The sequence below is a fragment of the Scedosporium apiospermum genome (assembly GCF_000732125.1).
Source record: "Scedosporium apiospermum strain IHEM 14462 chromosome Unknown SEQ_SAPIO_0090, whole genome shotgun sequence".
Classification (NCBI taxonomy): Eukaryota; Fungi; Ascomycota; class Sordariomycetes; order Microascales; family Microascaceae; genus Scedosporium; species Scedosporium apiospermum.
In genome coordinates, this window is record NW_015971791.1 from 1,124,909 (window position 1) to 1,151,605 (window position 26,697).

At 51.9% G+C, this 26,697-nt stretch overlaps 6 protein-coding genes and 1 pseudogene across 6 annotated transcripts; 3 read left to right on the plus strand and 4 right to left on the minus strand.

Moving 5' to 3' along the window:
• Positions 1-1,544: 1,544 nt before the first annotated feature.
• On the minus strand, positions 1,545-2,544 carry SAPIO_CDS4160 (annotated as a pseudogene; the record flags this gene model as incomplete).
• Positions 2,545-2,917: 373 nt separating this feature from the next.
• SAPIO_CDS4161 (Cytochrome P450) lies at positions 2,918-4,764 on the plus strand (the record flags this gene model as incomplete). Its single annotated transcript, XM_016786779.1, has 3 exons — positions 2,918-3,131; positions 3,193-3,301; positions 3,426-4,764. 3 exons carry the CDS (start codon positions 2,918-2,920, stop codon positions 4,762-4,764), a joined length of 1,662 nt encoding a protein of 553 aa, XP_016643755.1.
• A 187-nt stretch (positions 4,765-4,951) lies between these two features.
• SAPIO_CDS4162 (Histidinol dehydrogenase 1) lies at positions 4,952-6,405 on the minus strand (the record flags this gene model as incomplete). Its single annotated transcript, XM_016786780.1, has 3 exons — positions 4,952-5,200; positions 5,261-5,960; positions 6,038-6,405. The coding sequence occupies 3 exons, from the start codon at positions 6,403-6,405 to the stop codon at positions 4,952-4,954; spliced, it is 1,317 nt and encodes a 438-aa protein (XP_016643756.1).
• A 759-nt stretch (positions 6,406-7,164) lies between these two features.
• Positions 7,165-8,092, minus strand: SAPIO_CDS4163 (putative short chain protein; the record flags this gene model as incomplete). Its single annotated transcript, XM_016786781.1, has 3 exons — positions 7,165-7,332; positions 7,390-7,497; positions 7,571-8,092. 3 exons carry the CDS (start codon positions 8,090-8,092, stop codon positions 7,165-7,167), a joined length of 798 nt encoding a protein of 265 aa, XP_016643757.1.
• Positions 8,093-11,730: 3,638 nt separating this feature from the next.
• On the plus strand, positions 11,731-12,379 carry SAPIO_CDS4164 (uncharacterized protein; the record flags this gene model as incomplete). Its single annotated transcript, XM_016786782.1, has 2 exons — positions 11,731-11,980; positions 12,069-12,379. The coding sequence occupies 2 exons, from the start codon at positions 11,731-11,733 to the stop codon at positions 12,377-12,379; spliced, it is 561 nt and encodes a 186-aa protein (XP_016643758.1).
• A 3,462-nt stretch (positions 12,380-15,841) lies between these two features.
• Positions 15,842-17,758, plus strand: SAPIO_CDS4165 (uncharacterized protein; the record flags this gene model as incomplete). The annotated part of the gene is made up of 4 exons (XM_016786783.1): positions 15,842-15,844; positions 15,921-16,074; positions 16,129-16,652; positions 17,555-17,758. 4 exons carry the CDS (start codon positions 15,842-15,844, stop codon positions 17,756-17,758), a joined length of 885 nt encoding a protein of 294 aa, XP_016643759.1.
• Positions 17,759-22,299: 4,541 nt separating this feature from the next.
• SAPIO_CDS4166 (uncharacterized protein) lies at positions 22,300-25,914 on the minus strand (the record flags this gene model as incomplete). Its single annotated transcript, XM_016786784.1, has 6 exons — positions 22,300-23,919; positions 23,999-24,207; positions 24,260-24,462; positions 24,604-25,014; positions 25,069-25,576; positions 25,650-25,914. The coding sequence occupies 6 exons, from the start codon at positions 25,912-25,914 to the stop codon at positions 22,300-22,302; spliced, it is 3,216 nt and encodes a 1,071-aa protein (XP_016643760.1).
• Between the last annotated feature and the right edge of the window lie 783 nt (positions 25,915-26,697).

Here is a 26,697-nt window from a genome sequence, read left to right on the forward strand (position 1 = left end):
TAAAATAAAGAGTCTCATGCCCACTGCCTCTTTCGATTCTTGCATTTCCGCGGAGTTACGAAATGCGGAAAGACCCGGAGCGAATACAGCCTGCCAAACGAAACAAACCCTCCACAGATGGGTAAACTCATCATGTTATCGTCGTAACAGAGGCTTTGAATCATGTACTTATTGGAGCTCAATTGTTCAATAACTATCACACTGGCGAGGGATATTGTGTTAGCAGCTGTGTGAAAAGACGTCGGGATCCCTTACACTGACATCCGAGCCTCCTCTCTGAATTGACGATAAATCAGCTCCTATGTCCATTCAACCAATGTTGGACGCGGAATCCTGATAGCTATGACTCTCAACTTTTCAAGAGGATCGTCATAACGTGGGTCTATTTCAGCGCTTCGTGAGCTGACCGGGATCTCAAGATTCCCAAGACACCCAGTCCCAACAAGAATAGAAGGTGCGGCAACACTACTCTGGTTATCGAGAAAACAAAGGCCGGGGGTGTCGGAGAATGGCGTAGTCATGCCTGCGCGAGCCGACAGCAATGCAGAGGTGGACTCGGGCATTGTCGCCATGCTGAACGAGAATCTTCTATATTTTGGCAACTATGATGCGTCGGGGCATCGAGGTGGGCTCCCCCGTAACATCCTAGAATGAGAAATACAGATCGTGACGAGAACGAAGCTTTTCAAGGAGTGGAATGTGTACTCTCATGGGAAGTCTGGTTCCCGAAAGACGGCCGTGCAGCGTTTCTCTCAAATCGGTCGTGACAAACGGCCCAGTGTTGGTCTATCCAAACCACGTTGGCCTCTTGCTCTCAGCCACGGATCTGTGCGGTGGATCGGGTGCATTCCAGATACGCAAACTGTTTCTCAGTGAGGAGACAGAAAAGATCGCGTGTCATATCGAACCTGGGCCAGTACTACCCGGCGAGACACAGGCTGTGAGACGTGGTAACCCTAGTGGGTTCGGTCCATTCAAAATGGCATTCCAATGCATTTGAAAGATCTCTTGGCCCTGTGGAGTGTCCAGCCACAATACACTCTTCAGGTAGACAAGCACTTCGTTCCAACTGATAAGCGGGATGGATGATGCAATGACCCGTGCTCTCTCCGTAAACCAAGGGTACTGCGCCGTGCCAGCTGAAGCCGCCAACCCAACTGCAAGAAGCCAAACGTCAAGTGAGTCATGTGCACGCCGGTTTAATTCTAGTCGGCCGAGATGGTGCATGAATCGGTTGACAATCATATTGAATATGACCACGTGCGAGAAGTATGTCGGACCCTGAGTGATGAACATGTAGAGTACTATTGCATAACGAATGCATTCTGTCATCGGCGGTGACGCGTCCGCGCTAGTCGCATCCGGGGCAGAGAGTAGAAGTCGATGAATGACAAAACAAGTAAGGTCATGAAGTCGTGTAGGCGTTAAAGGAATACGTTGTGTCAGCTGGAAAACATTCCGGAGGCGAATGAAGACGTTCATAACCGTCTTATCAACCTCAACACCAGGGAACTCGAATAAACCCTCTTGGGAACTGGTCGAGTCTAACTGCCATTCCGGAATGGGAGGTATACCATCTCCAAGACCCATATCGTCTTGCGTCTGGAATTGGGGGTGGCCCATTACAAGCATCGAGACCCTTTACCACACGTAAGTAGCAGACCTTTGATAGACAGAGAAGTGCGCAACTTACCAGCTCACCATCCTCGCGGTCAGGGGACTGGTTTGCCTCACTGAACTGATGCCACCTCTCATGTTGACCAACTTCTTCGCGCCCTCTACATGCATCTCGCTAACCTTGGTATTACCTTTTCCAAACTGCGAACAGCGTAACATCAGTAAGGAATAGACGCAGAAGCAGAATCCAACGGAGCAACCGTCTCACCTCAATGGCCGCCAATGTGATGACAGAATTCATGGTACCATCTTGTAGAGCCAATGATGGGTCTTCAACTTTTCGTCGGAGCAGGGCGACGGAATCTGCCATGAGCAGTTCGGAGGTTTGAAATCCCCGTTGGGCCAACAACTCTTCGTCGAGGCATGCTGTCTGAAGCGAGACGTGAAACAGGGCTGGATCACCCAGTGCGAGTGGCCACCAGGAGACGAGGAACGGATTCGAGGTGATGTTCAGGTCGAGAGGGTAATACTGGAAGGCGATCTTGTGTAGAACTGAGTTGGTAAGCTAGGTTCGGACCGACGAAGATCTTTCAGAACATACGTACAGTTGTGGATAAGACGTTGAACGCGTTCCCTGGGGAGCCTCGTCTGCGGGTACGAATCGAAAGGATCAAGAGACCCGAATCTGTACTGAGTTAATGTGCTAGATGCGGCAAGGGGTCCTGTTGATCCGCCTTCTCCCCATTCCGAGACTGCCGGTGCCGGTACCGCCGCCTGCGACGGCGGCGGTGGCGCTGTCAGGGGCTCGTTTGCATAGACGCAGAGGACTTTTCGCTTGATGCACCGCGAGCAGTGCGGTGTCCGGAGGTCACAGCTATGCTTCGATTTTGCGCATGCAGCACATGATCTACGAAGAGTTTGGCGCATGTTGGGGGAGAGAGAAGTTGAGTTCTGGCGTGTGTGGAATTGGCAAGGAGTAAAATGAGTTGGTGGATCGAGCTTGACAGGCATTACTTGTAGACTTGGATGTCCTTGCGTCGCGCCCTGAACGGAAAAGGACTAGACTCCGCGGGCCTGCAGGTTGAGTCTTGGCGGTCTGTACGACATTCGGAGATTAGTACTAATCCGGTAATCAGCTTTTAATGCAATCTGCCAGCATCTGCCCATTGACCAGAGATTTTGACTGAAACAGAACCGGCCAGAGTCGACGGATACCGGCTTGATCGGGGTTACGAAAATGGGTAGGGCAGTTTGAGAATATGTGGCCAAGGGCACCGATCTTTTCTCGTTATAAAAGGGAATGAGTGTCCAAGTTCCTCTCTTCTCATCTGAGTTGGAAAAGTCCACGTCTCCTATCAAGGACTTCGAGATGGCTCCCGAGTTCGTCAATAACACTTCGAGCGCCCAGTCCGAGCTACCCCAGGTACTGGGCGGTCTGCCGGCTATTTTTATGGGATGGCCCATATGGCAATACGTGGTCACCTTTCTGATCGGTGTTGTGGTTTACGACCAAGGTAGTGAAGAACGCTGGACAAACACAGAATTTCCCAACTAGCTGACGGCGTTTTGCAATAGTTGCATACATCATAAGAAAAGGTTCCATTGCTGGGCCTCCATTCAAGATTCCGATCATCGGCCCATTTCACCAAGCACTCCATCCAAAGTTCGACGCGTATCTTGCCCAGTGGGCTAGTGGGCCTCTGAGCTGTGTTTCTGTGTTTCACAAGTATTATTTTCCATCTCCGTCCTTGCCGCAACTTTACGAGGCGTTTTGCTTGCCTTTGCTAACATACTCTTTCGACCTGCAGATTCGTCGTCCTCGCCTCCGACCGGGACCTAGCCCACAAAGTCTTCAAGTCGCCCACCTTCGCCGAGCCCTGCCTAGTACCGATCGCAAAAGACATCATCGGCCACAAAGCGTGGGTCTTCCTCCAGGGAAAAGCCCATGCTGAGTATCGGCGGGGCTTGGCTCCATTATTCACGAACAAAGCGATAGCTACCTACCTCCCGGTGCAGGACGAGGTATTTACCCAGTACTTTGACAAATTCGTCGCCGCCAGCGAGGCGAACCAGGGCCGTCCGATGGCCTTCATGACCATGTTCCGCGAGATCAACTGTGCGCTTTCGTGCCGCACCTTCTTCGGCCATTATATATCCCAGGATGCTGTGAAGAAGATTGCCGACGACTACTACCTTGCCACTGCCGCACTCGAGCTCGTCAATATCCCACTATCAATGTACATCCCCTTTACAAAGACCTGGCTAGGGAAGCGCGTTGCTGACGCGGTCCATGTCGAGTTCACGAAATGCGCTGCTGCTTGCAAGGCAAACATGGCCAAGGGTGCGAAGCCGACATGCATCGTGGATCAATGGGTACTCCACATGATGAAGTCAAAAGAATACCGGGACCGAATCGCTGCCGGGGAGACAGATGTGGAAAAGCCCAGTAATTTAATTCGCGAATTCACGAATGAGGAGATCGGCGAGACACTTTTTACTTTCCTCTTTGCCTCTCAGGATGCGTCCAGTAGCGCCACAACATGGATCTTCCAAATCCTCGCGCAGAGGCCGGACGTTCTTGATCGTCTACGAGAGGAGAATTTAGCTGCGCGTGGTGGTGATAGGAATAAACCTTTTGATCTTCCCATGTTGGAATCACTCACCTACACAAAGGCCGTCATCAAAGAGCTCCTTCGCTACAGACCACCGGTCATATTCGTTCCATATCTCGCAACGAAGAACTTCCCCGTCACGCCAAACTACACCGTCCCGAAAGGGTCCATGATTATCCCATCCTGTTACCCGGCTTTGCATGACCCGGACGTTTACCCCAACCCAGATACATTCGATCCCGAGCGCTGGATATCCGGAGACGCCGAATCAAAGATTAAAAATTGGCTCGTGTTCGGCGCGGGAGCCCATGACTGCCTCGCCAAGAAGTATGTGCCGCTCTCTATGGCAGCAATGATTGGGAAAGCGGCCCTGGAGCTGGATTGGACGCATCATGCCACGGACAGGTCGGAGGAGATTAGGGTGTTCGCGACATTGTTTCCAATGGTGAGGACTCGATATGGCCTAGCCCCTTCTTACGTTTGTCCCAGTCATGAACTAACCCTGAGGATAGGATGGGTGCCAGTTGGTATTTAAAAAACGCCCGTAGATGGTCTGAATCTCGGTCGCAGTTAAAAGCAGGAGAAAGGGGGGGACGGTCCCTCGGTGTAGCATCTAATATAGCAACCAGGCCGACAGCCTTCTACTTCAGGATGAATCATAGGTGTTGGCATAGACTATCTTGCACTTTACGTCCATGCTCGATGTGGTGAGAGCCATCCTTTCACGACTCAGATTTAATCCAGTCAAATTCGTCCTTAAGATGTAAGTGCGCCCTAAGGTCTCCCGACCTCGCATGGCCTTCGAACAGCTCTACCCGGGCGGCCCTACCACAAAGCCGTCCAAGCTTGCCGCTCTCCTCCGCAGATCTGACTTCCTGATAGGTCACGGTCCTGAGGAATTTGCCGACCCAAAGTCCACCTGTATATCTCGCCGCGCCTTTTGTAGGAAGGACGTGATTTGTTCCGATGCACTGTTCCTGAGTTAGAGCTTCAAGTTCCAGTAACATCAAGTTAGAATATGAGAACCTTACCTTGTCACCGTACGACACGCAAGTCATGGGCCCCAGAAACAGCGCGCCGTAATTTTTCATCTTCTCAAGCGCATCTCTAGGTCTAGAGGTAAGGATCTGCACGTGCTCTGACGCGTATTCATCCGCTATATGATACGCCTCGTCGAGCGATTCCGCAAGAATCACCTCGCCATAATCTCTCCACGAAACGCTAGCTATAGGCGCGGTGGCCAGTCCTTTCAAGAGTTCATCACACAAGCTCATCGTTTTTCGAGCAAGATCTGCCGAAGTAGTAGCCAGCACCGCGGGACTATCAGGCCCGTGTTCAGCCTGAGACAGGAGATCTGTAGCCACCATGAACGCATCAGCCGTCTCGTCGGCAACGATGAGCACTTCGGTCGGACCTGCGAAAAGGTCAATCCCGATCTCGCCAAATAATTGCCGTTTAGCTTCTGCAACGAACGCATTACCGGGCCCTGCGATAAAGTCAACTTTCGGCACAGAGTCTGTGCCGATCGCCATGGCGGCGATGGCCTGAATTCCACCCAAGATGAATATCTCATCCGCACCAGCGAAGTGCATGGCCGCCACGGTCTCGTTGGGGATCTTTCCAGCGGCGGGAGGCGTGCACCCAATGACGTTCCTAACACCAGCGACCTTGGCGGTTAAGATTGTCATGTGTGCTGAAGCGAGGAGAGGGTATCGGCCTCCTGGGATATAACTTCATAAAAGGTACGTGGTTTGCTTGTCAGTACCTTAGATCATACGTAGCTGCCGTAAGGAGCATTCTTGACTCACGTGCCCACGGAATCGATCGGATTATGTTTTTGACCCAGAAATACGCCCGGCGCCATCTCTAACTCGAACTCATTCAAAGAGTCTTTTTGAGCTAGCGCGAATTTCCGGACGTTGGACTGAACCGTTTGAATGTCTCGTAAGACTTGTTCGGAAACTTGCGAGATGGCGTGTTCGATATCGGCTTTTGAGAGCTTGAAAGAAGGTGGCGACCATTTGTCGAACTGCTCGCTGTAGCGGCGGACGGCATCGTCACCGTCCTTGCGAATCGTGTCGATGACTCCTTTCACTATGCCGGTAACATCGAGGGAAGGATTGACGCCCGCCGCCTTTGCTGCGGGGTTCGCTTCCTTGAGGTAGGTAGGAGCCATGATGCCAGGTTCAATCTACAACCTGTGGGTTGGCCTTTGCACTTGTGAGGCACAGTACATACGGTCCTTGCTGTACGATCAATGCGCCTGAGTCTTTTATGAGTCTATCACAATCTGTTTTCTCAAGTCAGCAGTCAAAGGCTTTACGAGTTCTACCCATTAGCTCCGCTGCGTATCTTCTCCACGGAGACTTCGATGTCCTTCGACCAACTAGTCTTCGGCTGCCCACATTCGTCATTCCCACGACTGTGAGGCGGGGGCGGGGGAGGGATGCATCGGCAATGCGGGGAATGGGGGGTGTCGCCATCCCCCGCAAACTGGGGGTTTGCGTCCTCGGCGAACCACAGCACTCATATGCACTGTTGACAGTCTGGCTACATACGCACATCCCAAAACATGCTACGTAGTTCTATCACAGGAGATCGAGCATTTAGTATTTGTGCCGGTTGAAGCAGCAATGTCCCACTATGTCATGGTTCAAGATTACTCATATTGAAAGGGGACAGGATGGGAGGACACGTTGCAACAGTCTCGGCGATAGGCCATCTACTTGACTGTGAATCTCTTGACATTTCCTCTCTTAATGCTACAGTCTGCGCGCGCCGATGCTCCTTGTTCCTCTACCTCCGAGGCCCCTTCATCTTCTCAGTAGGCATTGAGATTCGCGGCACGGAGAGAGCCGGCTTGGAGTAATAATAAAGTCAATACAGAAAATGCCGGCCTCCAATATCTCTTTTATTATTTTACAGACCTGCCGTTTCAGAGACTAAATCCGGAGTCGATAATGGCGTTTTGCCCAGTCGCAGATTTAGAAACAACAAACGTCTTGACTTGCTCGGCGACATCCTCAACAGTAGCAAATCTTTCTAATTTGTTTGCCTTTATGGCCGCATTCAGTCGCTCTTCCGGAAAAGAAAGACCCCATTCCTACCATTGATATTAGAATCGGAATAGTTACACCTCCACAAGGATAGACCGACGTACTGTTAACAGAATACCGGGCGAGACACAGTTGACTCTGATCGAAGGAGCTGAAATAGTCGCAAGAGATTTAACGAGATGGATAAGAGCGGCTTTCGTAACGGCGTAAGACTACATGATCAAACGAAATTTCATTAGCTGCGACATTCACCGACTTCACCGACTGTTGATAACCGGAACTTACCAAGCTGCTGCCACTAGGCTTAACACCTGCAACACTCGCCGTACTCACAAAAACGGCAGCACCTCTTTCTCGTTGATTACTCTCCTCCAAGTACTTTTTGGCTGCATGGAAGAGCCACAGATGGGACTTGACGTTCGCAGCAAAGCAACGGTCCCAATCTTCCTCGTCGAGGCCGTCCTCCAAGTCGGAGAAATTCCGCATGCGCGTCCAGCCAACGTTGGAGATGACCACGTCGAGCCGACCATCAAATTCCTCTGCCGCCTTCTCGACGAGGCGGTAAACATCTGATTTTTCGCCCACATCTGCCTGGATCATTTTCACGACCGGCACAGGAGCCCCGGACTTCGCGTACCTTACACCACAGTCATCTTGTAGCTCTTGGACCAGCTTCGCTGCCCGGTCAGTATTTCTGTGGTAGTTTATTACGACGCTCATCCCAAGTTCAATTACCAAGGTGCGGGCAATCGCGGCACCCAGCCCGGTGCTGGCAGCAGTGATTAGAGCAACCTTGGGCGATGACATGGCTGTCGGCGGGGTCGGATGCGACCGGGCCTGCAATATCCCAATTCCTATGGCAGAAAATTCAGACGAAAACTCGAGACTTGCCTGGCTCGAAAGGGTGTGAGAGAATACCTCTTCAAAGGAGCGATGCTCAAATAGGACCCAAGACCACGCAAGCTCCCTGCATTCACTCTGTAGAGATACCGAGGGTAAGTTTGGGCAGAGCGGAGTTTAGCTTGTCCTATTCGGCATTTCCCCGCCCCCTCGAACCCCCACATCCCGACGAGAGTTTACGAAGCAGTGGTGGGGACCGGATCGATTAACGGCGCCAGCCCAAAATGGGCAGGCGTATAAATCGAGGGACCGCACATCTCTAAAGACGAAAATGAGACAACGGGGCCGGGCCCGGGGTACGAGGTATAGATAACAATGATAATATAATCCTAAACTGCTGTGCTACATCTTCATGCCTACATTTCGCAGCTAATAAACACGGGCCACTTTCACGCGATTAGTTAACTGTTGTGAATGTTTATACTTTTTTCCCCGGCTTTGATCCCAGTCATCATCCGTATACAATCCCTTGAAAATGATGTCAATGAATGGTGCGGCAAACGGTGCCCAGACCCTAGGGGAATCTCGGCCATTGAAGGTCGTTATTTTCGGTGCGGGCATCGCGGGCCTGAGTGCGGCCATCTTCCTCCGTCAACAAGGTCACGAGGTCACCGTGCTTGAATGGTCGCTCGCGCAGATTCTTCGTTGCCCATCAAATTGCCAAGGTCATTTAATAACGTCTTGGGATGCCCTGCTAGCCGTAGCGCTTCACCCTATCTATTGTCAGTAACCGTACTAGATATCCACATCAGTGGTCAACTTACAAGAGCCTCATACAGCAGGGGCTCAGTTATAGAGGCCCAGGCATCCCTCTTGCGATTTTCATTCCAGGTGCTGGATCTGATGCTTCCAGTCTTTAGACTGACAGAGACAATCTCTCAGGGGCAATGTGAGTGGAGCCTGATCCACCGTGTTCACTTGGATGAGAATCTCAAGAGAAGAGCTACCTCTCGTAACAACCCGGGATATCCGGTGGAGTTACGTACCGCATGCTGTGCTGTTGAAGTTGATCCTGCGCCGGTGGCTGCCACGATGGACAGCGGCGAGCGCGTGCGAGGGGATATTACCCTGGGTGCTGATGGCGCCAAAATGAGTGTCCGTCCGAGTGGAGGAGAGCTCGCGCGCTCATTTTAAGCCTCTTCTAGTCTGTGACTCGGTCGAAACTTGATTGACGGGACACTGGGTCGAAACCATCCGGGAAAATTGCCTTTCGCTTTCTGGTGCCTCGTCGGGCTGCTTTCGATGATGCCATCACTCGAGACTTCGCGACCAGGGATGCCAGCTCATCATCTGGTACGGCGAAGACCAGCAAATTGTTATGTATCCCTGCGAGTCTAACAGGCATCTCAACTTTGTCCGTATCCATCCCAGGGAGGAAAGCCAGTCGGCAGAGGCGGTTGAAGGCGAATAAAATCTCTTCGTGCACAAGGATCGTTCGCTGGAAGTGTCCCAAGACTTTCATCCCTCGATCCTGGCGCTTTTGGGCAAAGCAGAAGCGGACTCGCTAAAGATTTGGGAGCTTCTGGATATGGATGTGCTTTCTCCCTGGGTTCAGGATCGGTTGGCTCTCCTTGGAGACGCAGCTCATCTGTTCCTACCACGTAAGTATTCAATTCAAGAACGCGAACGGAATCAGAAATCCACTGCCGCTTTATTTAGGGTAATATATCTAGATATATATGGCAATTCTTATAAACAGGCTGACCAGGGACTAGGGGCTGCATATGCTATCGGGAACGGCGCCTCCCTTGGCGTTGTTCTCCAGCGTGGCGTATGGCCTAAGGACGTGCCTGAGAGGCCCCACCTTTACGAGGATATCCGTAAGGAGAGGGCTCATCGCTTGCAAGAGTACTCACGACTTGCGGGACTAGACCTCAGGAAAAGAAAATTATACTGTAGGTTAATGACGGCTTCCGTCCCGCCATCAGAGTTCGACCTGTGTTGTTCCAAAAAGTGATGGAGTATATACTAACTATAACTTTAGCCACGATGAATGGGACACTCAATAAATGCTTTCGGAAATGGGATTGGGCGAGAAAGCCAAATCTTTACTGGAGAATGCCAATACGATTTGGCCCGATGTCTGGTCCCCAACAGACTTTTAATAATAGCCCGAGGAATGCTCTCAACTCGACATTCACCACGGCTTTGATCAAGTTCAAGACTTCGCGGACGGTACTTCAGAATCTATTCCCATCCCAGTCGTTCCGATTCAGGAGCCACGGGACTGTTGCATATGCCAGATTTTCCCCTACCACTCTGGATAAAATGCAACGGCTAGGCGGTTCGGGGTATGAGGTCCGATACGCCCAGAAAAAAACGGAGAGGTCTCGGGTGGAACTTTTTTACCTCTCCTGTTTGAAAATCTCCAACCCGCGGGATATACTTGTAAGTGAAAATCCCTTGATCGCCTTCTCCGTCAATTTTTCCCTTGTGTCCTTGGATGGATCAACTTCCTTGAGTCCATCAAGAAGGAAAGTGCCAAACGTCGCTCCTTGCCATCCTGTCTGGATTCTGTAGCTGTCTTCGCGGCGCCACAGGTCAATCGAACAGTAGAATTTGGGCATTTCTAGCTCTTCCCGTCCACTGACTGACCATGGGGTCGGTTAGATCGTGGAACGGCGGGCGTGGAACACGCAGCGCTTTGGGAAAGGCTGTACCAAGCCAAGTACACAAGGTGTACAAGGCAGAAACGGCCTCCATCACCTTGGATCCCTTGAACTGGGAGGCTCTTCCAACGCTGTATAATGTTATCCCTAGGGTGGCCGGGCTGCCCATCTACGAGGCTCTTGGCATAAAGGTAGTTGAAGCGTCTCGTGTACCAGGTGTCTCGAGCTCAAGGCGGATTGACTAGAGTAAAATTCATCGTAGCCCTGTTCTCCTTTGATATAAAGCAAGTCAAGCTATTAAAGAATTCCTTATTTTAATACTGCTTGGCTACTTATCCTGCGTCTATATCTATCCCTATCACTCACTCCTCTCTAATTGCAGGATAGAGATGCTGGAGGGTGGAATTTATACCTGGATTCCAGCAGTCCTCCGCTTGCCGCAGGCGCCTCCCAATGCTGAAATAGAATATTTGTTTTTTTCTCTACCTGCGCAGAAAATCGTCAGCAAACCCTGAACTTGCGTGACCCAAAGGGCTTTGTGGCAAAGTTTTAATATGGCTAACCTACTCTCCGCGGCGACATGGTGTTGAATGAGAAAGGGCGAGGTTGCCTCAAGATTTGTCTCTCCCACATCCGACTCCTCCATTTGCCGGCATCTAACCGAAAGATCTCGCTTCATTATTGGATGCCATGCCATGGGAGCAGCTACTCCGTATTGAGATTCAGTACCCGATCCGTCCGACCCCCATTACATTACGCCCCACATCGGGATGTGTGGCAACACGGAAAGTGGGCGGTAGTAGACATCATACAAGTGGTCACATAAACGGCAATACGATCTCTACTACATCTCCCATAAGGAGGCAGTCCCGAATGCGTCTCACACCCTTCGATATTGATATCTACAGATCGGCAAGCTATAGAGTTAAAGTCAAAATGTCTACACCAACAATTCCCAAGGACATCAGGCAGATAAACCGCTTCATCACGACCCACGACAACGAGGGCAAGACGGCATTTTCAGACACCCTACCCGATGAAGCTCCATTCAAGACTCTCCCAGACGGCGTGGGCTTCGCCCTTTGCTACGCGACGAACAAATTCCCAGTCTCTCTGTCAGGCGACAAAGACGTATCCACGTACCAGCATTACACTGAGAACCTCCCAGGGATAACAATCCCAACAGGTGTGACATCTTTGATTGTTCCTTTCGTTCCCTCATGGATGAAGACAAATGGAGAAATCACGGACGTCTGATTTTGCAACTTGTTCAGGTACTGTTCTCCGCGTCGTTGATATGCCTCCGGGCGCTCTTTCGCCAATGCACCGAACGATCAGTCTCGACTACGGCGTCGTCTTGGAGGGGGAAATTGACCTGATATTGGACTCTGGCGAGTCGCGACATATGAAAAGGGGTGATATCTCAATTCAGCGTGGGACCAACCACGCGTGGAGGAATCGGAGTTCAACGTCGTGGGCAAGAATGCTCTACGTGCTTCAGCCAGCGGAGGCAATTGTGGTGGATGGGAAAGCGATGGAGGACAATTCTGCCCAGACGATTCCGGGATATGAGGATAAGCCATAGCGCCTAGTTACTACTTCTACTCAACCTCAAAATTATGTTCCGTTGTGCACTCATGAGTCATGATGCGCGGCCTTAACGGTGTTCTAGAGCAACTTGCTTAATTTCCCCTTCTCCACATGGGGCGAGTTCCAGCTCCGCAACAGCATAAGATGAAGTTGCAGGTAACAACCGGTTTGAATTGGCGAAGCTAAGACGAAGCGCCTTGCCTCAAATGGTGAGCCGATATTACACCAGGGCAGACACCCCCGAGATACTTCGTGGTGTACTGCCCGTAGACACAAGGCGCACTATACCTTCCTCCACCACTGGATCTCCATCCATGGGGGCGCAGCACTGCCCACCGCCTGATGTCCCAATAGGGGTCAGGGACCGGCTGCGCCGGTGACCCTCACATGGCGTTAAATAGAAAAACACACACACACACCCCTGGATCTCCATCGTACTCACAACTGCAAGGCTACACATGCCTGCTTGACGATCTATTGAAAACTGCATTTGCCGCAAACAGCAGGAGAAGACCAGATCATCCCCCCAGCCACTTTCTCAGTGTTCACATTGACAGCGTGCCTTTAGCCCAGTTAGTCACTTGGCGCGGAATGTGCGTTCCTGCGAGACATTGGCGACATAAATTTCGACAGAAAGATGTGCTTGGGAGAAAGATTGAAGAGAAGCCCAAAACTGGTGAGCAGAGTCGAAGGTGGTTGAGCTGTGCCGTTCTCTCGGAGGAAGTCACGACGGGCTGAATAACATCGACTCATCTTCTCTTCTCACCTTCCACTTCATTTCCCCCTCACCTTTCCACTCTTTGTTCCTTCGTTCCTTCTCGCTTTCCCCTTCCACCCTGGCCCTTCGACTCCAAAGCAAGACAGATTTACCTCAACGGAAGGGTGGTTCCCGGGAATCTGCGGCGGACGTTAGACGTGATCCTAGCAACTCTGCTTCTCATGTCTTCCTGCCATCAAATCACAGAAAGCCTCCTACGCACCGATGGACCATACATCACTTTCTACCCAAAGCCCCGGCTGCCATTAATTTGTCGGCACGTCAATTCTTCACCACTGTTCCTCCCGCCACGTATCTGGCAGAGTGACGCTACCCTCGAGCAAAGAACCAAAACCCCAAGCCCCAAGCTCGACACTCCTAAGACGAGAACACACAAGGCCCATCAGAACAAAAGAGCTCGCCGACCACCGACGCTCCTCTAGACTGCGAGACTGCGGGAACCAAGAATTCGACGGGCCCCCAGGGGCCCAGCAGTAAACAACCCCCAACACGAAAGCCAATTCTCCCCTGCCCGCCGACTGCTCGCCAAGACAATGATTCTCTCATGAGGCAGAGGCTGACATGAAAGCGCTGCGGTCGATCACCTGCAATACCTACGACACCAATGGGGCAGCCCCGGTGCTACTTGTGTGATGCCAATCAAAAACCACTCAAGAGTCGCTTATGATGGCGCTGTGGAACTAAGTGAACCCGGCGGATGTGAACAAACTAAACAATAACCTCACCACCACCAAGATAGAAACCGAGAAGCTCCACCATGAAATGACTCGGACAGAGCTGAATCGCGAAAGACACAATTCCCACGCTGGAACAAAGCGTCCCAAATGGGTAGCATTGGCGAGTGGTCTCACTGAGGTTTTTTTTACCTCCGGGTGCCCTGATGAGGCAGCGTGGTTCGTGACGTCATTCAATACTGTGGCTACGAGAGTATAGAAGAGTGCAGCACATTGCTGCGGCTGTTAACGGCCGAAATCTAATCCAGTAAGCTAGCTAATAAGCACCAAGGGGACCACCTACAAGTAAGTCGTGAAGAGTCTGGGTTATACGATGCTAACAGTCTAACAGGTGCCACCCAAAATGCCAGGGTCAAGCGTCGCGATGTGCTCGCCAATCCAGCTGAGGTTACGTGAAAGAGTTCCAGTGCTTGAGAAATTCCGATATCTTCGACGGTGTAGGAGGAGGAACATGACAGTGACGTCGTTGGCTAGGGCAGCGGCGGAGCTCATGGAGGTGTAGATGGTGCTAGGAGGGGTTGGTTGGATGTGTTGGGCCGGGTGACCGAGGGAAAGACATGTACGAGATCTCCGGCCCGTTGGGGAGGGCGATGTAGCCGATTGGTAGGTGGGCTTCCCTATAGAACTGGAAGTATTTGATGCAACAGGAAGCAAAGGTTCTATCCACTCCACGGGCACAGAGAGTTATCGATAATTGACAGGTCTCGATGTGCAATAATAGTAACAGCGATCAGAGCCGATCTTTCTGTCAGTTTCATCTCGGCATCTCGAGTTAATACCTTGGTCGTTGACCTTCGCCCAAGAAGTCGTGCTTGATGGCGACATTCCGGTGGAAAGATCTCAATTCTCACGAGGTTGGCGTTCTCCGTCGGGTCTCTCAGGGCTAGGAGGAAGCGCATGATCCCGTAGGGAGAACCTTGCCCGAATCTGAGAGGTGTGGTCAGCCAGGGCGGTAATATTACCCGCAACGACAAAACCGCGACGAAATGTTGCCCAAGCTTATCTTTTCATGGGATTGAAATTTTAGACCAATCGCCGGAGAGATTTAATAGTGCTCTACTTCGTACGTACCGAGCTCTGTACCACACTGCAGCGTTTTGCAATACCACCCGTCAACGAAGTAGGAAACGACTGCGAAGTCCCAATCCTACGGATGGATTAAAGGTGACATGATACCACGGTTCCGGAAGTGCTCCCCCACCAAATTCGGAAATAAACCCTTTTGGGATTTCGAAAGCGCCGATCCCAAAGAACAAAAGGGCTATGTCTAAGGAGCTAATTTCCACCAGGTATGGTTGACACATTCGTCAGGCCAATCGGATCTCTCAGAACCTTCGTTAATGCAGTGCTGACGATCTTCACAAAACGCTACCAATCTCTTGGCAATTCCCTCATCTTATCAATTTAAATTCTGCTGTAGGGCTGCCAAGAGTCCATGAAAACTCTCCTTCCCCAAGCCCCAGGGGAGGTCTGTCTCTGAGGCTGCATATGTGGCAGCGACGAAAGACACCTTCCTTGACTACTTCAATTTTTTCCACCTTCAGCCTAACGGCCTCTTGGCGGCGACACGCATCCTTGGCTGCAATGCGTCCACTTCTCGCTGTGTTCTACTTCTCCTCTCTTGCTCTAGCCGTGGATGATCCGTCTATAATCGGTTACTATATAGACGGAGACAAGAGTACGACGATTCCTATCCCCTACTCTCACTTTCTCAGCTCAGCTGTTCGTCCACTGCTAACAATCAGACTTCAGCCATCACGGCAAAATGTACGGGCGAGAGTGCAAGCTTCAGCACAGGAGGGGGAACAGGCGGATGTGTGCACCTCTCACTAGGGAAATACACCGCAGCTTCCCATGGTTACTCGTGCTATAACGTCAATACACTTCTCGAGTCTGTGACTGTAAGGGATGGAGATAAAGTGGACGCTGATACAACATCCACGACATGGTCAGTTTTCTGAACGATGCTGATGGATGGCGTCTTATCTATGGATAGTTAATTACTGACATCTCCTAGCGCCCAGATTTTTGGTGAATGTGGGGTATTGAGAATTTATGAAGCCTCACCAGATGTAACGCCTTCGGCTATTCTGAGGACCTGCATTGAGAAGTTGGGGCTACCTACATCCGCTGCAACATTGTATCGACAGCTTCCCGGTATTACTTCTAAGCCAAGCTGTGAGTAAGGGACCCATTTCCTAGGTCAGTTTTACGCTAACGACCACACCCTAGCGGACTCGACTGCCGAAGAGAGCAACGGTTCGTCCTCAAGCGGCGACGGGAATGAAGGAAGCGGGGGGTCTAGCAAGGCCGGTGTCATTGCCGGTGCAGTCGTGGGATCCGTTGTCGGAATAGGTCTTCTCGCCGGTGCGGCTTTTCTCTTTTGGTTCCTGAGGAAGCGGTCCAAGCCCGGGATGCCGCAGAACCCAGTCCCGCAGAACCCAGTCGTTGAGAATGTCGCAACCGGACCGTCGGAATTGGGAGGGATTGGGAAAACAGCCGAGGAGATTGGGAAGCCCGAGATCGATGGCCAGGAGAAGCCCGCTACCGAATCTGCTGCTGAACTTGGTGCAAGAAGCCCGCCGACTGCCGAATTGGGATCCCTAGGACCAAGCCCACTACCTCACACACAAGAACTCTCGGCGCAGCCGACCGCGACTGAGCTTGCCGGTTCCCCACCACTTACCTGCCAGTCAGGCTCCCCGGGAGAGCTGCCTGCATCCAGGATGATTTACGAGATGCCTGCTGAGCCATATGTAAGCGTGAGTCCAGACCCTAATGTGATCCAGGCTTCTGGCTAATACAAACCAAGCAGCAGGAAAACTACGGATTTCCGCACCGTGGAAGCTAAAGCAGGGGTAGTGGCAGCCCAATGGGTGGAGTGATTCGGGCACGACGGAAGGTACAATCAAGAGGAGCTAGTTTCAATGGAGTGAAGCACCTATAGCGTATTTGATTTCACGTAGTCTTGTTATTTAATTCTAGGGCCCTGGGTATTAGTTTCCGGTCTTTCACCTGGTTCGTCCACTTTGATGAGGATGGGCGAACCAGAATTCGGAAACTGCCTAATGGGGTTGACCGCTTCACAGCGTCCGAGTGTCTGACCTTCGCAGTAAGTCCGTCGCCGCCTAAAAAGTATATTAGTCGCTAACTTAGGCGTTGCGAATGAGCTCTTTGGGAGTTGGGTGCAGAGTCTGCCGCGGCAGAACGCTTTCCGAGTTAGGACTGTCCCATAATTGGGGGGAATATAAGGCAGCCTGAATTTCACATACAGTGAGGAGAGGTTTTTAGTCCCTTATAGAAAAGTCGTCTGGACTTGTTCTTAGAGCTAATAACTCTCGCCGTAGAGTTGTTCTTTAATTGCTTCTTAGTACGGCGGAATTATTGGGCGCCGGCTAGGACGGCTAGGAATATATACTAACGATAATGAATTCACGGCGGACCAGCTTGCTGCCGTAATCGGGCACTGGGGAGAGGGGCATGGGCTTATTGTCCGCCCCGGTGCCACCATCCCCGGCGGAGAGGTATTCGGGGTGCCAGCACCCGACCGACATGGCACCCAAATACGCCCAAGAATACAAGATTGCTCAATGAAGCGGAAGAAAATAAATAACGCAACGGCGGTAATGGAAAAGCCCGTTGCTAACGCAACCCCGAGGAGAGGGAGGAAAGGAGGCCCCGCGAGGAGGGTCAGCAGCAAACTACGGAGCTGCAGCTCCAGGCGATCCACGAGGCTACTGAGGAGCCAATAAACATGTACAAGGCGGAGCAGAGAAAAAGGAGGAAGAGAGGGCCTGGCGTCAAGATCCCGCCTTCTTGGTGTAGGAGCTTCGGCAAGAGCAAGAGCGCCAGCGCCATGTGAACATCCAAAGGGAGAAGGAGAGACGCGAGTGCCTGGTGCATTACAGCCAAAAGTATTTAGTCGAGATTGCCGTCTTCGGTTCTTCTATTGCTGGTTCTCGATTCTCGATTCTCGACACCTGGCATTGCTGTTGTGGTAGCCTGCCAGCGTCGCTCGATCCAATCCTGCTCCTCCTTTTGCTACTCGTGCACTTCGATCCTGCCTCCCATCGGCCGAGTTGCCTAAGTTAACCCAATTGCCTATCGACATTGTTCTCCCCCTGGCAAGGCAAAATGACCGACTGCGTTGTCGAGGATATCATCTATTGTGCCGATCCTGGTGGCACTACCCCAAACATCAAATCCTCCCCAGACAAGAACGCGTACCCAAGTCCCAGCTCTGGCGCAAAGCTTTCCGAACAGCTAGGCTACGATTCCTACATCATCCTCGAATCTATATTGCGGGCTTTACGCCGTAATAAATAGCATATGGGCCCAATATCCGAGTCTGGTACAGCCCACTATCGATGATCTATTGAACTCTTTTCATTCAGAAGACCTTGGCAAATGCTGAGCTCAGCTTTACCAATACCAATGAATTTACGGCGGGCCGGCTTGCTGCAGTAATTGGGCATTGGGGAGAGGCTCAGGGGCTTGATATCCGCCTTGGTATCACCATACATGGCGGAGGGCAATTCGTGGTGCCATCGCCAGAGCGGAATGGCACGCCATTACTTCTCTTGGTTTATAATGATGCTGAGCGTCAGATTGGGTCGATCGGTCACTACTCTGGAATACGCCCCACTCCTGAAGCCACCACCAGTCAAGTCGCTTCAGCGCCGCTCAACTCTAACAGTCTCGACGCTCGCCATCATGAACGTGAGATCCCGGATTTCCGATGAGAGCGTCAGGTGATCGCCCATCACATCCAAGTCTTCACCACAGTCCTCGGGATGTGGGATGTGCGTGGCGGTTCTCACCTTCTCGCCGCCTCGGCAAAAAGAGGATCCTAAGTGGCCATGGCACATCGGGTACGCCATGGCTGTTGGAGTGGCCTGTCTTTCGCTCGCCGCCTGAACGGCGTGTTCACTGGAATTTACACGCCCGGGTCCCCCGATGTCAGGACAGATAGAGAACGTTTTTGTCGAACGGGGGGCTTGGGTGGCCGTACGCTGCGGTTTCGGCATCTATCCTCGGCGACGGTCATGTGGGCACCGGGCACCCTGGTGGTTTTAGTGGCTGTGGGGGAGTTTGGTTTGCTTTTTGGTCGTGGTTGCCCACGATGTATGTGAGGCGTGCCTCCAAGTTCGGCGGCGAAGCTGTCGAATACGCCAGGAGAAATAGAAAAAGTTCCGTGTTGATTGGGGGGCTTGGGAACCCGTGTGCTGTGGTGTTGCGACCTTGAGCTTCGCAACAATCATATGGGCACTAGGCACGCCGGTGACTTTGGTTGCTGTGTTGGGACCCATCAGCCGTCTCCAGTTCATCCCTGACCACCACATCTTGACTTCTCTTCAATCTTTCTCTTTCTGCCACCCAATCATGGACGACCTCCCACGCACCAATCTACAATACAATTGATTACTTTCTACTATTAAGCCCCGAACGAGCGGGCTGCGTAGAGGGAGGGGAAGCTGGCGAAAGGAAAAATCCCGGGCGGCCGAAACGGTAAGAGGAGAGCCAAAGGGAGATGTAGTGGCAACGGATTGATTAATGATAAATGTACCGCTTAGATTCACTGTAGATATTTAAACATAGATAGGCTATCAATGTTCATTTAACAATACCTTTTGGGACGGTTCCGTGCTTGAGGTCGAAAGAGTTCGGAATATATGGGATTCTGTTGGGTTGCTGCGGGTTGTACTTTCACAACTGTTTACTTCATACTCCCAGAACCACGATCAGGATGTGCCTTGCCTCTGGTCTTGGGGGCTTAATTGCACAGGTGCGCCGGAACCGGTGATCGGACGGGCCGGAAGGTGAGGAGACTTCTAGACGAGGCATGGCTGGAAGACTTCTGGCATCACGACAGGGAGGGGAACCGGATGGACAGGATGGCACCGGGAGAAACATACACGATAGTACTGAGAAGTGGAGGGCATTCTGGGCCCTGGAGAATGCGACAGGCTTTTTTGAGAGAATATGCCCAGGGACCCTGAATAGTAGCTAGGCTAGAGGGGAAGAAGGAGAAGGGGATTCTGGAAGCCTGTGGGGGCGAATAGACTGAAGATGACAGCACTCATTTCACTTGGGGAATTTTGTTCTTGTAGACATCATAGTGGCGTAACGCTGGACCCACGTACACACCGCCTGAATTTCAATACCCGTTCTGGCATTTATCGTGAATAAGCTCTGTTCCGTTTTGCGGCACGCGACGTGACGAGATGGAGTGTGGCCACCAGAGGCTTAGGTGTCTGCTTCGGACAGGTTGAAGGTGACAAGGTGCCTTGAAGTACACGACGCCGGCATCGTGGTCGAAACTATCCTTTTGAAGTTTGACTATCATCCCCAGTGCCCACACAGTTCACTCTTCCAGTATATTATTGTTTACTTACATCTCATGGCTTCACCACGTCAGCGTTAATGATAAGCAGATATCCATTATCCGCTAATTCCTAACAACATACTATGATATTCATGACTCAACGTATGGGCTATTATTAGTAGCATCATGTACCATGTTCCACGGGACGTGCCTCTGAGTCCCAGATGTTATGGAGCTTCCGAGTTCTACTTTCATCGCATCTTTGCATCTCCTCAGGCATCCGAGATGGCTCATCAACAAATAGAGCCCATTCCTGCTCGTAGGGACTCTCTCCGCGGCCGAGATCATGCCACGATGTGATGACCAGAGCTCTATGCCCTGTTCCCTTGGCATCTCTTTTCTCCATGTGATATGCGGTATAGCAGTTGGAGCAAGAGGCAGGGAAAGGAGCCATGCCAGGGACCCAGCCGCATCCGCCGGAGCAATCGATTGGGTGAAACCAGAGGCAGCGGAGATGGTGGCGGGTCCATGTTCCAATCGCGGAATCGCAGCTGAATACAAAATCATAGCACGAGTACCATTCATCATGGGGGCAGCAATATGCGAGCGGAAAACACTTTCGTAGGTATTCGCCCATCTTGCTGTTACATCGCAGAATCTGCCTTCTTAATGATGCCTCTTGTTGTAACGCTTCCTGAGCCTCAAAACCTAGGCTTATCCACACTTCACGTTGGAGGATCAAGTGTCCATCAAATATTTTAGCCTTCGTGGTGACCTTCACCTGACCCTCTGATGCATTTGGGTGGCTGAAGGGGGTTGTGGAATCAAGCATCGACAAGGGATAAGTGTCCCAGCCATGCCGTGTCGATCTCATGACAGCTGCAACTGCGCTAAACGGCACCTGGGGCTGTAGTGTTGGGGGACTCTCCTCGCATATTCTCGATTTATCTCGTTGATCGGGGAATCTGTGGTACTGAAGGATCTCATCATTGTTCTTTTCCGCCCAGTCTCGAGGGACGGTTGGGAGGTGAAATTTGAGGCATGCGGCGCAAAGAATATGGTCCGGGAGCTCGCCGTCCCTTTCCAGGAGCTGAAGGAATTTCAGACGCTCTTGGTCGTCAAGGTTTAGGGTGTCTGTTCCTAATACTCTGAGCAGTATGCGGTTGGTGAGGGCTAGCGAAGCACGGGACACAGGGCCTAGGCTGCTCACGATGTGGAATACCATTTCGACGGGGAGAGTTTCCAGAGTGGCAGGATGAATTCGCGGCGACATCTCATTCTCTGATGTGGTACTTTCGAGGTGGATTCGTTCAAAGACATCCCGTAGAATTGGAATGGGGACCATGACTGCTTGAAACTGAAAACCGTCTGCTGGTTGTAGATGTGTGGCTCTACCGATGTAAGTTAAATTGTTTTGATTTCCCAGAACCGTCACTCCCCCGATCTTATAAATCCGCCAGGATTTTGAGGTCGAACGCCATGTGGGAAATGAGGTCGTCCGTCCTGAGGCTGGCCCCGAGTCACGTTCGAGGCTCTCCGGTGCAGCTAGCGGCGGAATATTACGCTCCATCTGGCTTGTGATAGGCGCTGGACAGGTCTTTTAGAGGATATTGGCGTAAAAGGACATTACCTCGTACGATTGAGTCACCTTGAGAATCGCGATTGTAGGAATTCCAGTGTTTATTTACAGAGTAGACGAGACAATGGGCTGAGCGCTTGAATTGGAGCCGCAATCGAAGCGGCTGGACACTGGCAAATGGCAATCCGAAACATGACCCACTAAGCCACCACATGTCCTTATTTGGATCATTCGCCAACCTCTCTATCCTCCTCCCAGTGGATGTAAGAAAGGATCAGCCAGCACCAGGAGGCATGGCGATCCGGTATTGATCAAAATTGTTGCACTGATTTCAGAGCAAATTCAAGTTAAACTTCTGTTTGCATTCTGTTAGACACCTGGCTGGCAAACTCAAATCCACTGGCGATTGCATATTTTCTACTTAGGCTCTTCAAGTAACTATTACTCCACAATACAGGCCCCAGTTCTTCCAGCACGTTCAAAACCAAAATCAGATTGCCTAGATGGTGCTGCTCACTCGGACTACCCGACCAGCCTTGTACAGTCTGTTGTACATTTTCCGGAGCAGAGTGGCGGTGGTCCAGGTCTCATGCCCATCGTAGTCCACTAGCTTGACCTTCCTCGAAAAGTTAGGCTTGTCGACAGGGCCGCAGACATATAGGTCTCCGACGATCACGAGGCCGCATCTCTGTCTGGTGAACATGACGTTGAGACGCTGCGCGTCGCTCGTAAAGCCCGGGCCAGAAGCCGAAGTGGTACCCATCACTACAATAACAATGTCCGCCTCCCCGCCCTGGTAGCCGTCCACTGTCGATGCGGGTGGCATCGCCCTGAGTGCCGAGTATTCGGGATGCTTGACCATCTGCCCAACCAGTTGAACGTTGGCTGCGTATGGAGCAATGATGGCAAGTCGAGCTGCATCAGCCTTCTTGGATTTCACGAAGGCTGTCGCAAAGTCCAGAGCAGCTTTAACCTGGCCAGGGCATCTCTTGGACCCGGTCATGTCGTCGATAAACACACGAGAGCCCTGGCAATGCAGGAAGACAGGGAGCAATTGCCCGGGAGGACAGGGCTTTACCCCAGGATGCCTTGCCTGGATGTAGGCTTCTAGATCTCTGCCGACATTAAACTGGGGAAGATTGATGGTACAATTTGCACCATACTGGAACTTCACCTCAGGGTAAACCTCCTCAGCAATCCAGTCAAACATGCCCTTGGCCATACGCAATTGCTTACGTAGGCGAAATACGGGCATTCCTGTGGCCTGGAAGAATGCCAGAGGTGAAATCTTGCCGTCATCTGCCAGACGGTGGATGAAGTGGCCGGTGGAGTCCTTTTCATGGCCAGTCATGATAGTCGGCGGCAATTGCCTCGGATCGCCGCCAAGTAAACAGGGGAGTAGGGTATTCCCCCAGACGCAAGCCAGGTCGGCCCGGTTCATGTTGGCGGCCTCGTCAACTGCCACCCCCCTTGCCGTTTCGCCCTTAAAACGCGGGTACGCCTTGCCCACAGTTGTCATGGCGGGAGTGGTACATAGAATGTCAGCGTGGCTAACAATCCATTCAAAGACATGGCTGACGAGGTGCGGCTGGATCGGGCCAAGTCCTCCTTGGTATTCTTCCCAGGCCATGCCTCCAGATGCCACAGCTCGCAGACGCTCGTACTCTACGTCCTTGTCCATCTTGAGACGGAGCTTGTGTAAGGCTAGGCAATCGTCAGGGTGAAGCTGACGAATGTTTTCAGTTGCCTGACTTCGAAGGCAGACGAGGGCCCAGAACGCCACGGAGAGATGGAGTTTCCATTGTGACGGGTTACCCCATTCTCGGCTCGGGGCTGCATTGTCGGCATCGGTAGGCTTCTCGAGCAAATGCAGAAAGGCGGAGTACTCGTGTTCGAGACGGTAACCGCGGACGACCAACCTTCGGCGTGCCTGGCCTTCAGCGTCATGGGGCTTTCCCTTACTGTAGCGGTCACACACAGAATTGGTGACTCTGTCCAGGCGTTCGGCGAACTTGTCTACCGCGATGTTCGATGGGCCGGAAGCGAGGATGGGACCGAGCCTAGCCTGCATGGCGAGTGTTGCGACAGATAACACTGTCGTTTTACCAAAACCAGGCCCCTGTCGGAAATGTTAGTATCCATGCAGAAGGATCAATACAAGGACGTTGAAACCCCCCCAAAAAGGCCATTAGACGTACTGCCAACACCATGCCGAGACCGAGTGCTCTATGACTGAGATATTTGGAAAGCCTGCTACGATCTTCAGGTAGGACTTCCTGCATTAAGGCCTCGATGTATTTCTGGCCTTGGATGTTGAGAAAGTTGACTACCGGAAGAGATCGCAGCGCTCCAGACTTCGACTTGCCCAGTGTACGAGAATCCAAAGCTTCGGCTACCTGATTAATGACTATCAAAGGTTAGTAAGTGGAGGAGCACGATGTGAGGTAAGCGAGACATACTAGAGGAATCGTCAACCTCAATAGAGTGTTGACCTTTCACATCACCACCGGCGGGACCGCCCTGGGTCATCCACTCGTAAAATCCCGTCCCCCTCATGAGAGCGCGATGAAGATCCATACGGTATCCGTGGCGCTCATAAAAACTGGCCATTGACGCCGCAGACATATCCTCCATGGCCTCGAACGCTTCGGGATTAGTAGGTCTGGACTCGGGATGAAAGTCACAGATCGCATGGACCTTGCGTTCGAGCTCAGGCAATTGGGCATCAAAGACCAGGGAGACGCAGTTCTAGTGGTTGCTCCCTGCCTTCGATGAACGGTTGGCCTCTGAGCGGCCGACGAACGTCTTGGCCGCGTACTGGGGACCGACCTTGGGACGTCGTACTTTGAGCACGACCTCATATTTTTCGGTCGGATGGGCCGCTAGGAGCTGAACACCTTCCGGATGTTCAACCAGCATGGCGTCCCAGCAGGCCTCGGGCTCTACCTGCTCGGCGGTGCCGTAGAGGTTGACGCGCAACACCCCGCCTTTGGCCAGTCGACGCCAAGGAGCCTCATACTTTGCCTTGAATTGCGGCGTCAGAGCGACGATAGCGTAGAAGGTCTTGGCGTCGGAGGGACCAGCGAATCCGATCGGCACAAAGTAGGCTGGGAATCGGCGTTTTGCGATTTCCTCTGCGGCTAGGTGAAGCCAGAAGATATCCTGGATGTTCGCTTGTGTCACTACCGCCAGATGAGCGTTGTCATCAGGATATCTATCGTCATCGTTAGTCAGTAAGCGAGATTGTAGGAAGATTGGAGGCACTTACGAATAGGCAGGCAAAAATTGCCGATCGCTCTTTGCTGTCTCCAAGAGCCGCTTATACCTTTCCGGCTTCCAATCATGTTGGTCGCCGTACGGGTAATGGAAAGAGGGAGGGAGTAGTTCCTCCCTTAGCTCCCATTTCGTCTCCCGAAGCTGGTAGTCGACTAGGAAATGGAAGGTGTCTCGACTTAGAAAGTCGAGAAGCGACACGCCGTCGACGATGGGCTGGTTGTCGTTTACCCAACCCTCGAGTTCCTGGTCCTCTGGATTTGCGAATGGTATGCCAAATCCATCCACTCGGGCAGGGCTTCTCAGCATGGCCGAAACTATTGTCAAGCCCTTCTTCACATTCTTGGCGTTTGGGAAGACAGCGAGCTGCTCTGGCTTCGCTTCGTGGCAGGAAAAGGCGACATCGCCGCGAGGAAACTTGACGGTAATCCTGTGCATGTCAAGTTGCCGAATGCCAGGTCCGGAGGGGCCGTCCTTGCCACCTGCATTGGGCGCTCGATCAACTGCACATCCTTCGTTAGCAAGACAACATCGTAGGACGCAAAGGAAATGAGTCAAAGAGAACGAAAGGCTTACAGTGGTAGCGGACGCCAAAACCAGAGTCATCGTTGCTTTCTTGACTCTTCCCCAAAGGGAATTCGAGGACAAAGCCTATCCACGGATCCGTATCGGCAGCTCTGAAGCTAAAGATTCGAGCGCCAATCTTTGGGAGGTTTGTGCCTAGGGGCTTCCCTGCAGCAAGGACGGGGCTGAACTCGTCGCTAGCGAAGACGGCACAGTCCTTGACGAAGGTTCTGTTGTTCCAAGCCGTAGCAGAACCTGCCTTGGCGGAAGACGTCATCTAGAGGAGCTATCAGCGTCGTTCAAGGCACATTGGGCCAGTGGAAAAAGCACACCGTGACAAGTGGGGAGCGTTGATCTCGAGGTGGAATAAGGTTCTCAGCTATTCAGAATTAGCTGGAGGCAAAGACGTCGAGCGGGACTGGTAATGGGTACCAAACAGAGCCCTTAATCGTACCTAAGGAACATTAGCAATGACGGGCGGTAGAGAGTTAGTTAGAGAGCACGAGTACCAAACAACGTGCCAAACTCGACAGAGAAATGGCGGTTCACACCTATCGAAGATTAGCAGATGCATGAGAACAAGGAGAGCGCAGAGGGAGATACCAAACAACGTGCCAAACTCGAGAGAGATTGGTCGTCCACACCTATGAAACGTTAGCGAATGCAGGAGCACAACAGGAGCCTCCCGGGCGATACCAGATGAATTCGAGGCGGAGGTAGATACCTACCACTTTCCCTAGCCTGATAGGAGTGGGCTGGGTCTTAAGAAAGGAGACATCTGAAGCCTTGCAGCAAAGACACAGAACTGTTCACTGATATCGGATATTCGTGGCGAATTCCTAGCCAGATCGCCAACATGATCCTTGGGGGAGTGTAAAGAGACTGACAGAAGTTTTGAGAGGATGTAGGCTTCTGTGATCAAAAACAGAAGGAAAGTGTGGGTAGATGTAGCCGGTGGGTTGGAATTTCGACGAGGGTGGCACCGAAGGCTTTTGTGACCATGAAGAGACGCGAAAAGACATTTGGGGCACGTTATTTCTTACCAGCACGTGATGGACAC